Source organism: Anthonomus grandis, chromosome 17 (genome assembly GCF_022605725.1).
Source record: "Anthonomus grandis grandis chromosome 17, icAntGran1.3, whole genome shotgun sequence".
NCBI lineage: Eukaryota > Metazoa > Arthropoda > Insecta > Coleoptera > Curculionidae > Anthonomus > Anthonomus grandis.
Genome location: NC_065562.1, coordinates 16,743,688 through 16,757,056, shown reverse-complemented (window position 1 = coordinate 16,757,056; position 13,369 = coordinate 16,743,688). Strand labels below are relative to the sequence as shown.

The 13,369-nt window shown below is 32.4% G+C and overlaps 1 protein-coding gene across 1 annotated transcript in view; it reads right to left on the bottom strand.

The window, feature by feature from the left end:
• Positions 1-11,682, bottom strand: part of LOC126746517 (fringe glycosyltransferase) — a 120,360-nt gene extending 108,678 nt beyond the window's left edge. Inside the window, exons 1-2 of the mRNA XM_050454824.1 lie at positions 11,409-11,682; positions 7,299-7,544 (exon numbers count right to left, since the gene is read on the bottom strand). Of these exons, the coding sequence (XP_050310781.1) occupies positions 7,299-7,544; positions 11,409-11,576 (414 nt within the window). The 5' untranslated portion in view covers positions 11,577-11,682. The remainder of the gene's footprint in view (positions 1-7,298; positions 7,545-11,408) is intronic.
• Between the last annotated feature and the right edge of the window lie 1,687 nt (positions 11,683-13,369).

Here is a 13,369-nt window from a genome sequence, read left to right as displayed (position 1 = left end):
CATGTTTTTTCAGAAAATATATATCCAATATTTAATTTAATAACACTGTTTATTTAAATTTGATATACAGTGAAAGTCGTTTCTAGTGACGGTGAAGGGACCACGAAAATTACGTCGCTATATCCGACCTGTTTTTTTTTTCTAGCAAATTAATAAAAGATAGACTTTACGATAGCCAGAAGAAATAAAATTCGCTATCCAATTTGTTTAAAACAATTTATTAACCACTAATTTACAAATTCACAACATTTAACAGAGACATATGTATGTATGTAGTACCTACACCTTCTCCAGTTTTAAGACTTGAAATAATCTGTGATTTTACTCTGTTTCTTTGATGAATTCAATTTTTTTCTCTGAATTGTTAACATGGTTTACCAATATTTCGTCCGATGAATGTTATACAAAACAAACTTTTAAATAGTATTAGTGGCTTGAAGAGCTTCTGCTGCAGATGGAGGCTGAAATTCTTCCCCTTCTGAACCCTCATCTTCGCTTTCCCCTTTGTCCTGAGAGAAGGATAAGATGTCGTCTACAATTTGTTCTTCACCACTTCAAACTATTTTTTGCATGTAAGAACTCGGTCCATTGATCATCTGACAATGCAGCAGACTTCTATATTACAGCCAGTGGAACCTCATCTTCCTCTTCAAAATTAACATTAATTAATTTAGCCAGTGAAATGTCATCTTCTTCATCAAAGCTATCATTTCTAACATCCTCCATGTCTAAAACAGTTGGCAATTGTTTTTGATGAAACTCTATCCCATGCTTTAGCTTTTAAAAGGTTAATACAACAGTCTTTACCTTGTTCAGCATTTTCTATGATTTTCATTAAGTGCAAACTTTTTAAAATGCACTTTTAATGATCGAATAATCCCTTGGTCGATTGGCTGCAGAACAGAGGTAGTGTTTGCTGGCAAAAACTCGAGTTTTATGTTTTTTTAAATTAACAACTTTCGGATGAGCGGGACAGTTGTCTACTAAAAGTAAAATTTTTTTTCTTGGTCTTCACCAACTTTGCATCCCATTCACGAAGAATACTGACAAATAAAATCAGAAGTCATCCAGGCCTTTTTGTTGGACTTTTACACGACAGGTAATGTCTTGATATGTTTGAAACATCGTGGATTTCTTGACTTGCCGATCACAATATGTTTAGGTTTATCCGATCCTGTCATATTGGCAATTCGTTCCTTTGATAATTTTCCGCCGGTACAAGTTTCACCCTTGAATTTTAATGTCTTATCTGGGGTCAGTTTATAAAATAGTCCTGTCTCGTCGGCATTATATATTTCGTTATCCTTATATCCTTTTCGTATTTCAGGCCAGACAGTTGTTAACCAGTTTTCACGTACTCCTTGAGGCACACTGGCAGCTTCGCCACTTATTTTCCCAAACACTATTTTATGTCTTTGACGAAAACGCTTAAGCAGAACATTTAAAGTCCACTTTACCCATAATTCTTCCAAAATCATTTGCTTTTGCCTGTAATATTGGACCGCTTATGGGAGTTCGACTTCGCTAACTTTTGAACCACTTGAGTAAGGCTTGATCGATATCTGGGTGTTGAGATAACTTCTTTAATTTTATCTTTGTTCTTCAAAATTGTGGATACACTTGAGTGAGATAAATCAAATTCAGTAGCTACAGTAGCATTACTTTCACCAGATTCAAGTCTTGCGATAATAAGACCTTCTTCTTCAATTAAAAGAACTTTTCTTTTCTTTGACACCGAAGCCATTGTACAATGTTTGTAATCACAAAAACACAATCAAAGCACATACGAAGGTAAAACAATAATAAAAAGCAATATCAACCCTTTGTAGGAACTGTTAATCCACGCTGGACTGGAACAAACCTCGCACAATACGTTTACGTCTATCATGCAGATGCGCGACGAGTCGTTGCTCGTCGGTTGTCGCAGTAACCGATCTAAAAAATCCAAATTCAGTGAAATGAAGTCGTTAAAAGCGACTTCGTCACTATAACCGACGACGCTATAGCCGGACTTTTTTACTATTGAAAATATAGAAATCGAGAAAAATAAATAGAAATTGGATAATATGGACGAAAAATAATGAGTTTTCAGAAGAATATATTTTAATCTTATAAATACATAAACAATTTAAAACCAAATTACAGTCTGAATTGTGCAAAATTAATTATTCTTTACAAATATTTTCTGCAAAAAAATTGTTTTTTAATAACCCTATCCTTAACCCCCCGCCCACCCCACACAACTTACCAGTAAGAAAATGATTTCAAAAATCATTGTTTTTCAAAATAATATGCATGAATAACAGCTGATTTCGACGTTAATATTTAATCAAATAACACAGTTTTTTTATTTAAATTAGATATAATTATATATATGCATATTAATAAATATTTAATACAAAAACAGTGCTATCGGATTGGATATTATGGACGAAAACGGTGATTTTTCAAAATAATTTCTTACTGGAAAAGTGTTTGGGGTGGGTGGGGGGGTAGGGGTTGTGTTGATGAAAAACAATGTTTTTTCAGAAAATATATATTCAATATTTAATTTAATACCACTGTTTATTGAAATTTGACATAATTTAATATATACATATTTACTATAAAAACAGCGTTATTAGATTAAATATTATGAACGAAAAACAGTTATTTTTCAAAAGAATTTCTTACTGGGTAAATGTTCGGGGTGGGTGGGGGGATAAGGGTTGTGTTTGTGAAAAACAATGTTTTTGCAGAAAAAATATATTCAATGTTTAATTTAATACCACTCTTTATTTAAATTTGATATAATTTAATATATACATATTTAGCATAAAAACAGCGTTATTAAATTGGATAATATGGACGAAAAATAATGAGTTTTTAGAAGAATATATTAATCTTATAAATACATAAACAATTCAAATCCAAATTACAGTCTGAATTGTGCAAAATCAGTTAATCTTTAAAAAATATTTCCTGCAAAAAAACTGTTTTTTATTAACCCTATCCTTACCCCCCCCACCCACACCACACAACTTACCAGTAAGAAAATGATTTCAAAAATCATTGTTTTTCAAAATAATATGCATGAATAACAGCTGATTTCGACGTTAATATTTAATCAAATAACACAGTTTTTTTATTTAAATTAGATATAATTATATATATGCATATTAATAAATATTTAATACAAAAACAGTGCTATCGGATTGGATATTATAGACGAAAAACGGTGATTTTTCAAAATAATTTCTTACTGGAAAAGTGTTTGGGGTGGGTGGGGGGGGTAGGGGTTGTGTTGATGAAAAACAATGTTTTTCCAGAAAATATATATTCAATATTTAATTTAATACCACTGTTTATTGAAATTTGACATAATTTAATATATACATATTTACTATAAAAACAGCGTTATTAGATTAAATATTATGAACGAAAAACAGTTATTTTTCAAAAGAATTTCTTACTGGGTAAATGTTCGGGGTGGGTGGGGGGATAAGGGTTGTGTTTGTGAAAAACAATGTTTTTGCAGAAAAAATATATTCAATGTTTAATTTAATACCACTCTTTATTTAAATTTGATATAATTTAATATATACATATTTAGCATAAAAACAGCGTTATTAAATTGGATAATATGGACGAAAAATAATGAGTTTTTAGAAGAATATATTAATCTTATAAATACATAAACAATTCAAATCCAAATTACAGTCTGAATTGTGCAAAATCAGTTAATCTTTAAAAAATATTTCCTGCAAAAAAACTGTTTTTTATTAACCCTATCCTTACCCCCCCGCCCACCCCACACAACTTACCAGTAAGAAAATGATTTCAAAAATCATTGCTTTTCAAAATAATATGCATGAATAATAGCTGATTTCGTCGTTAATATCTAATCAAATAACACAGTTTTTTTATTTAAATTTGATATAATTATATATATGCATATTAATAAATAGTTAATACAAAAACAGTGCTATCGGATTGGATATTATGGACGAAAAACGGTGATTTTTCAAAATAATTTCTTACTGGAAAAGTGTTTGGGGTGGGTGGGGGGGTAGGGGTTGTGTTGATGAAAAACAATGTTTTTCCAGAAAATATATATTCAATATTTAATTTAATACCACTGTTTATTGAAATTTGACATAATTTAATATATATACATATTTACTATGAAAACAGCGTTATTAGATTGGATAATATGGACGAAAAACAGTGATTTTTCAGAAGAATTTCATCAAATACACTGGCAAGCAAAATTAACGCACCACTACATTATTTCGAATTATTTTTGGAAATTTCCAAAAAAATGGAAACATTTATTTTTATTTTCAACTGCCATATTACAGACATTCTAAATTTATACAGGGGTTTATTTTACTCGAAGTATGTTTGTCTTATTTTTATTTTATCGGAATTCCAGATAAAATTTGAATTAACATACCTTTTTTTGCTTGTAAGTTTTATTGGCAAAATTTATCATTGGTACTGAAAATTTACTTTTGTGAGGTACAGTGAAGTATAATGTTTATTATGGAACGTCAATCAAGAAATTTGATGGCCGAAGAATGTGCGCAGGCAGTCATTTTACTGGAAGAGGGATGGAGCTTTCGAAGAATTGTAGAGAGATTTGGTGTATCGCATACATCCGAAGACCTGGTCAAAGGCAGACATCTTCAACAGACCGTTTCATAAGACTCTCTGCTTTAAGACAAAAGTTTGTGACAGGAAGATTGCTGCAGACACGGCTACAGGAAGCAGATGGACTCAGAATTTCAACTGATACATCGCAGAGCACGGTTAACTTTTGCTAGAGAACACATCGATTGGGCTAATGAAGACTGGGAAAGAGTTCTTTGGTCAGAGGAAACCAGAATTTGTCTCTTCAACTCAGGTGGACGTATAAGAGATTATCGAAGACCAAATGAAAGATATGCCCAATGTAACTTCCAGAACGCCAGATTATTTGCATAGGTACATAAGGGAGATTCTGCAAGAACATGCGATACCATTTGGCCCTTACATTGCTGAGAATTTTTTGTTTCAGCAGGATAATGCTAGACCGCATGTTGCTCAGATTGTTCAAGATTATTTTAATGATGATGGAATTGAAACTATAGATTGGCCAGTAAAAACGAGATAAGGCCCATAATTTTAAGCATGAATAATCGCTGCCGAGCTGTTATTCAAAATAGGGGAGGAAATACCCGTTATTAATTACTTTTATTAATGTTAATATTCTTTGTAATTTTTGAATTTTCTTGTTTTTTTTTCTATACTTTTTTTACGTTCTTTTGACATTTTTCCTATTGTTAATACTTTTATTACGTTAGAATAAGAATATACTTAATTTAGACACAAAAATATAGTATTTAATATTTTTTCAAAATATAGTAGTGGTGCGTTAATTTTGCTGCCCAGTGTATATTCAATTCAGTGTACATTTAAATTTGATATAGTTTAATATATACATATTTAGTATAAAAACAGCGTTATTACATTGGATAATATGGACGAAAAATAATGATTTTTTAGAAGAATGTATATTAATCTTATAATTACATAAACAATTCAAATCCAAATTGCAGTCTGAATTGTGCAAAATTAATTAATCTTTACAAATATTTCCTGCAAAAAAACAGTTTTTTATTAATCCTATCCTTACCCCCCCACCCACCCCACACAACTTACCAGTAAGAAAATGATTTCAAAAATCATTGTTTTTCAAAATAATATGTATAAATAACAACAGTTTTTTTATTTAAATTTGATATAATTATATATATTGTATGGATTGGATATTATGGACGAAAAACGGTCATTTTTCAAAAGAATTTCTTACTGGGTAAATGTTTGGGGTGGGTGGGGGGGGGGGTAGTGGTTGTGTTGATGAAAAACAATGTTTTTTCAGAAAATATATATTCAATATATAATTTAATACCACTGTTTATTGAAATTTGACATAATTTAATATATACATATTTACTATAAAAACAGCGTTATTAGATTGGATAATATGGACGAAAAACAGTATGATTTTTCAGTAAAATTTCATAAAATATTTAAGATGTAGTAATCAAGTTTAAAAACTAGATATGTAAATCCCGTGTTTTATTTTTTTTTAACTTATTTAATTTTTATAATTTTGTAGCAGGATACTAAATTATTTTTTGCAAATATGATGGCATTATCACAAAAATATATAACTCTCATTAAAAAAAAATTGCTATTAATATTTGAATTGATTCAAATTATTTATGCAGTGAACTTCAGAACATATTATAACATTAAAACACTGTAAGTTTTTTCATAGGTCTTAAATACTATTAAACTTTAATTCATTTACTTACATTTCCATAAAAAGGTGCTTTAATTACTTTAAATTTCAAGGTGCCCTAGGTCAAAAACTAAACAGAAAATAATTAAAACCAGCCTTCAATCCACTTTGAACCCTACACTTTTATAACTAAAGTCATCTAAACCATTATAGGCCTTTAAAGTTCACCGCTATCAAAAAATAAACGACAAGGGCGGCGGCATATAAAATATCGTTCTCCCAGTCTGCTGCTTCTATGCCTAAACAATCATTATTAACACACATGGAGTTCTTAAGAAAAACACCACGTCCTCCACTCGAACCACTTGTAAAGCACATGACATTTTACAGAGTCCAAAAAAAATATATATTTCATCTTTAGCTACTTAAGAACTTCTTCTGAAGGACGGTTATATAAACACATTAGCCTGTGACATAACATTCGACTTTATAGCGAACGGTTGTAAAGCCTAAACGGTTCAATATTTAAACAATCGTTTAAAGCACCTGCTTTGGGTAGATAGATGGATTGGGCGTTTTTTTCAGTCAGTTTAAAAATCATTTTCTCACTATTGTTCTTAGTTGTAACATTTTCTTTGACAATAATGATTCCGATAAAATATTATAGGAACTAATTAATGGGACACGTGAACGCTGCCTGCACCCCATAAATCTTCCTTCACCCCTTGTTATTGAAACCCGATACATTTTTACTGATTCAGACACGGATTTACACTTAATCTGATAAGTTTTGGAACCCATTTGTAAAGGACCCTTAGGGCCTGATCCAGTGGAAAATTAATTGATTCCCCGCACCCCATAAAGCCATTAACAGGGAAATCTAGGATAAACATTTTATAGGGGCTTAAACAAAAACATTATGGCATCCAGCTAGGCTTGAAATTGACTTTTAATAATAATACTGGCAACCCTGAGAGTGATTGTTAAGGCCTATGGACTTTTAAAAGGGATAAATTTGAGAAGGGTTTACCTGTTTTTTGGCCAACTGAAACCACGTTTTCAAGATGATCGGTAGCCGACTGCTATGGTAGTTCCTGGTGGTTTTCACGCTAATAAAAACGTCGTCCAGAGTGGTGGTGGGCGGCCTAATGGTGGCCGTAGCAGAGGACGTTTCTGTAGTCAACAGTTCATAGGCGTCGCTCAAAGATGACTCTTGGGAAAGGGTGCGTTCCACCACCCGTTTCTTTGGAAATAACAATTTGTCCTTGACTGAAACCTGAAAAGGAGTTTGAGGTATAACGCTGTCAAAGGCTTTACAAGAATCGTAATATTTTGATCATGCCTGCAATGATTTTATTAATGTTGGTTTCGTATGAAAGCCAATGAGTTTCTTTACTAAAAAGGTGCTTACAAGTTTATTTGTAGATTTAACCGTTTTGGAGTAATTGAGTCGTTTGTCAATGGAGTGAAAAAAATCTTGATAGTGTCAAAGGCTCTAAAGAAATCACAATATCTTGAAAACGCATGCACCGATTTTATTGGTTTTGATTTCATTAGAAAGCCCATAAGTTTCTTTATCAAAAAGATTCTTACAAGTTTCTTTGTAGATTTAACCGTTTTGGAGTAATTGAGTGGTTTGTCAATGGAGTGAAAAAAATCTTGATAGTGTCAAAGGCTCTAAAGAAATCACAATATCTTGAAAATGCATGTACCGATTTTACTGGTTTTGATTTCATTAGAAAGCCCCTAAAATTCATTATCAAAAATATTCTTACAAGTTTCTTTGTAGATTTAACCATTTTGGAGTAATTGAGTGGTTTGCCGATGGAGTGAAAAAAATCTTGATAGTGTCAAAGGCTCTAAAGGAATCACAATATCTTGAAAACGCATGTACCGATTTAATTGGTTTTGATTTTATTAGAAAGCCGATAAGTTTCTTTATCAAAAAGACCCTAACAAGTTTCTTCGTAGATTTAACTGTTTTGGAGTAATTGAGTGGTTTGTCAATGGAGTGAAAAAACGCATGTACCGATTTAACTGGTTTTGATTTCATTAGAAAGCCGATAAGTTTCTTTATCAAAAATGTTCCAACAAGTTTCTTCGTAGATTTAACCGTTTTGGAGTAATTGAGCGGTTTGTCAATGGAGTGACAAAAATCTTGATAGTGTCAAAGGCTCTAAAAAAATCACAATATCTTGAAAAAGCATGTACCGATTTAATTGATTTTGATTTCATTAGAAAGCCGATAAGTTTCTTTATCAAAAAGATTCTTACAAGTTTCTTTTTAGCTTTAACCGTTTTGGAGTAATTGAGTGGTTTGTCAATGGAGTGAAAAAAGTCTTGATAGTGTCAAAGGCTCTAAAGAAATCACAATATCTTGAAAACGCATGCACCGATTTTATTAATTTTAATTTCATATAAATGTCCATTAGTTTCTTTACCAAAAAGGTCCTTAAAAGTTTTCTTGTAGGCATAACCGCTTTGGACTTATTGAGCAGTTTTTCGATTATATGAAAAAAACCTTGATATTGTCAAAGGCTTTACAAAAATCAAAATATTCTAAAAAAACATGCATCGATTTTCTTGTTTTTATTTTTGTATGAAAGCTCGTGAGTTTCTTAACCAAAAATATATTTACAAGTTTCAACGGAAATATAACCGTTTTAGAGTTATTGAGTAGTTTTTCAATGAAATGAAAAAAATCTTGATACTGTCAAATGCTTTACAAAAATCAAAATATCTTGAGAACGCATGCCCCGATTTTATTGATTGTAGTTTCATATGAAAGTCCATGAGTTTCTTCACCAAAAAGATCCTTATGACTTTCATTGTAAACACAACCATTTTGAACTTATTAAGTAGTGTTCGAAATAAATGAAAAAAATCTTGATATTATCAAAGGCTTTACAGAAATCAAAATATCTTAAGAACGTATGAATAGATTTCATTGATTTTGATTTTATATGAAAGGCAATAAGTTTCTTCACCAAAAAGGTCTTTACAAGTTTCATTGTAAACACAACCGTTTCGGACTTACTGATCAGTTATTCAATAAAATGACAAAATTTTGATACTATCAAAGGCTTTACAAAAATCAAAATATCTTGAAGAGTCATGCACCGATTTTATTGATTTCAATTTCGTATATGAAAGCGGATTAGTTTAGTATTATTTAATAGTTATGCAATAACTGTTGCAAGAAAATCTTGATACTGTCAAAAGCTTTACATAAATCCAACTATTTTAAAACCATATTTTCCCTATTGAAACCGCACCCAACGAAACCATCAATTACAAAAAGGCAGAAGCTAAATTGCATTTTCATTTACTGCATTACGATTCTATGAATTAGTCATCCAATAGTAGTACCCACATATTATCTAGGATAACAACAATCATGTTAAATATCCATTATGCAACGGTGTATTTTAATAACAATGGTGCAGCAGGGAGTAATGGTGCAACCAAACGAATTTATGATACCTCAGTATATATTTTGCTAATTGTTTCAATGTGTTTAATACTCCTGTCTATTCAAATTTGGTCCTTCGAATCGGATTTAAATCCAATAAGCAATTTTTGTATCTCCCTCTCTCCGACACAATATTTCTACTAAATCGCTTACGTTATTTCCTTCCTCTCGGTCTCTCTCTCTCTCGGCGTTAAATTTAATTCGTTCCAATTTATTCTCGCAGCCGTAAAATTGCGAAATGCCTAAACAGGAATTTCGAAATATGATGCATATAAACGCGATTGTTCTGTTTAGTTAGGCATTAAGGCGAAACGAGACACATTTGTACCGAAATTTGCGTAATTATGAAACAAAAACTACCGTATTAAAGCGGTAAAAAAAATTGTTACATTTGGTCCTTCGAACCGGATTTTAGATTAATCTTAAATTAGAAAAAAAAAGAGCCTCATTTACAATGTTACAGCGATCTCCTCGGGTCGTATATTCGAAAGTAATTATAACGAACATCGGTGCGGCTCCTTTGATCCTTTCAACGTTCTTTCTAAGTTCCCAACTATATAACCTTGATTACCTCGTGCTGGAACAAATAATTAGAAACGTCCAAACAAACCGTGTTAAGTGTAACTTATCTCTTATTCCGAATGTCTCTATAATGGCCCGAGGAATTCTTTCGATTCCGACAAGCGGGATTTTGGTACGTGTGTGTGTGTGTGTGGCGAAAACACGTTTAAAGAATGCAGAGTATTTTCGGAAGTTCACTTGAAGTTTATATGAAGTTAATTGAAGTCATGGTGTCAACAAAATAAACCCAGACAGCACAAATCTATCTAATGCACTAACAAAGGTTTCCTCTTTTTTGGAATACAGTGGACATCCGTTTAATTTCTTTAAAAAATTAATGGATAGGATTATACAAATGTTAGAAGCTTGCAGGCCATAGGACCATTAAATAAAATTGTTCACTCGATAGAGAATTTGTTGATGCAAAGGGATACGTAAAATAGAGAGAGCAATGTATCGTAACTTTGCCTTATCCATAATATACATCCAAATAACGACGAAACAACAGGTCCAATGATCCAAAGGTCCATTAAACGGTTCTCTTTTTAAATTCATCCATTGGAATTGTCCAATAGCTGTTGATTATTGTTTGATCAATGACTTATTATTCTATTGAAGCCATGAGATTAGGAATTTCGTAAATTCATAAGACGTCCAATATATTCATTAAAATGAAGATACAGATGGAAAATAGAAGTTTACTGGTTTCTCGTTTCTGAGCGTCCAAGGGATTTTTACTTTTCTTTTTTTCAATTCATTGACTTGAAATTTACCTTATTCCATAGTATTCCTATACATTAAAAAAAATCTGTAAAAATATGAGTCCAATAACTTTTCTAAATAATCTCTCCATTGTACTCAGTCAACTAACTAAACTTTTCAAAGCAACAACACTATTGATTAAGATAATTTAAAGTCCATTATTGGCTTGTACAACTAGAGGATGTCCATGGACATTTCGACCTAGAAGGATATGTTTTGAGGTTGCTGTGTTTCCGGCTCTTAGGACCAAATTCATGTAAAAATCAGGACCAAAAACCTCTTAAATCAAGGTGAACCATGAATTATAAGAATCACCCTAGCCTATATAAACAACTCTCCACTTACCCCAGAAACCTCGTTTACGCCCCCATAAAAACTATGGTAAAACAACAATCCCATATACAAAACGAACACCAAGAAGACGAACAATTGCAACAGCCGACGGTACCGGTACCTCGGGTGCATTTTCGGGGTGTCCAGTACGAAAACGACCGTCTCCTCACCCTTGTCCATTATACCCCCGACGACATTACGTTCAATGTAAACAAACACAATATATTTTCAGGTTAGAATGTCTCTTGAATTCTTCGGTGTTGTGTACCGACCGCGACGTACTCCGAAGCACGACTGCGGGTCGTACCTGCTGCCGTCGCACCATGTCGGTTTGTTTATCTTCTTTTTTTTTGCTTTTGTACGAAGTGCGCAGGGCAACCGGAAGGCCGCCGAGAGTCAACGAGGGTTAAATCTGGCCTAGGGGTGGGTGCTCGCCCACCCTAAATAGAATTTGTTTGTGTTGCTATTTTAAGGGTTGAAAGGTTTGATAATTTGTGTCACTTGTTTAGAGCGGAGATCGTCCACGGAGAGTCTGTAGAATTATCAGTTCTTTGGTTGGTGTTATCTGAACACCACTACTTTTAATGGTAATTACTTTTTATTAAAACAGTTATGAAACGAACCCCTTGGTGTTGCATTATTATCATCTCCAGTCTGATAATTGACAATGAAAATTCACATGCACTGCACTTAAGGTCTCCCAAACTTTATTGTATTCTTTTAACGCAGATTCTTTAGCTATAGCAATTAAAACTAACGATTTTAAATTCACTGATCATTTAGAGGCATCCTTCTCTAACAACCTGTCCATAATGTTTTCGTCGTTAATACCAATGGCGACATTCAGCTCCGTAATTCCTTATCCATAAGTAGGGCTTCACTTAGACTCGAGCTTCCCACTCATTAGAAAATGTTTCTCTTGGATTTCGAACTGCTGTGTAACAATTCCAGAGTGTCACTGAAATATGACTTTACAGTAGAAAAGCAACTGGTTAATGTTGTAGATATTTCGTGAAAATATTTACTATCTGGGTTATTGGAACACACAAATTTCGCACAACTTTACGTAACATTCCTCGGAAAGTGCGTTCAGAAGAATTGCCTATTTTCGGTCCCCATCGGTAATTTTATTGGGCATTAAAAATTGCTTCAATTTCTCAATAAAAACTTGAAAATACTGGATCAAAAGTGTCTAAAGTAGGCCCACTGTTACACTCATTTCACTGTGCCAATCGATCTCTTTATAAACGAACTAATATAACTGGAATTTTTCGTAACTTCATCAATCAGGAGCTGCCCAGAAGGCTCCCTGGCACATGAAAAGAGCTTCTTATCTAACCCGAAGGAGCTGATAATACATGTGTACACCTCCATGTCTTCTTCCTCTTCTCTACTTCATTTGGAGAATGATCAGCTACTCGTTGAATAAGATGTTCTTAAAGTTTATCCTCTGGAGATGGTTGCTCTTGGAATCACTTAATATGGCTATGTAGGTATCGCTTTACAGCTTCTAAAAGTACTAAAAATGAAATATAAAATAATATACATGGTACTTACCTGAAAGCTTTTTTTCCTGGAACAGCAGAATCACCAAAAAAACTTCAAAATGTCCATCAGAAACATTAATATATTAAAATCATTATACAAAAATAACGAAAATATATAGGGCTATAATATATATATATATATATACAAGGGTGTTCGAAGAGGACACGGACAATTCCTCATGTATTTCAATTAGGAACGAGTCCATAAAATTATCGAGCACCCTTAAGCATGACATTCTCTTGAGGTACAAATAACAGTTCCAAGTGTTAAAATATCGCCATCAAGGAATAAATGAAATGACAAATACCTTTGCCATTATTATACTAATTATTATAACATTATTAACCATATATTACCTATACTAAGTCACCCCATTTAGGGCAGGTGTATTTACATTTTAAAAATGACTTTATGCCATTATAGCT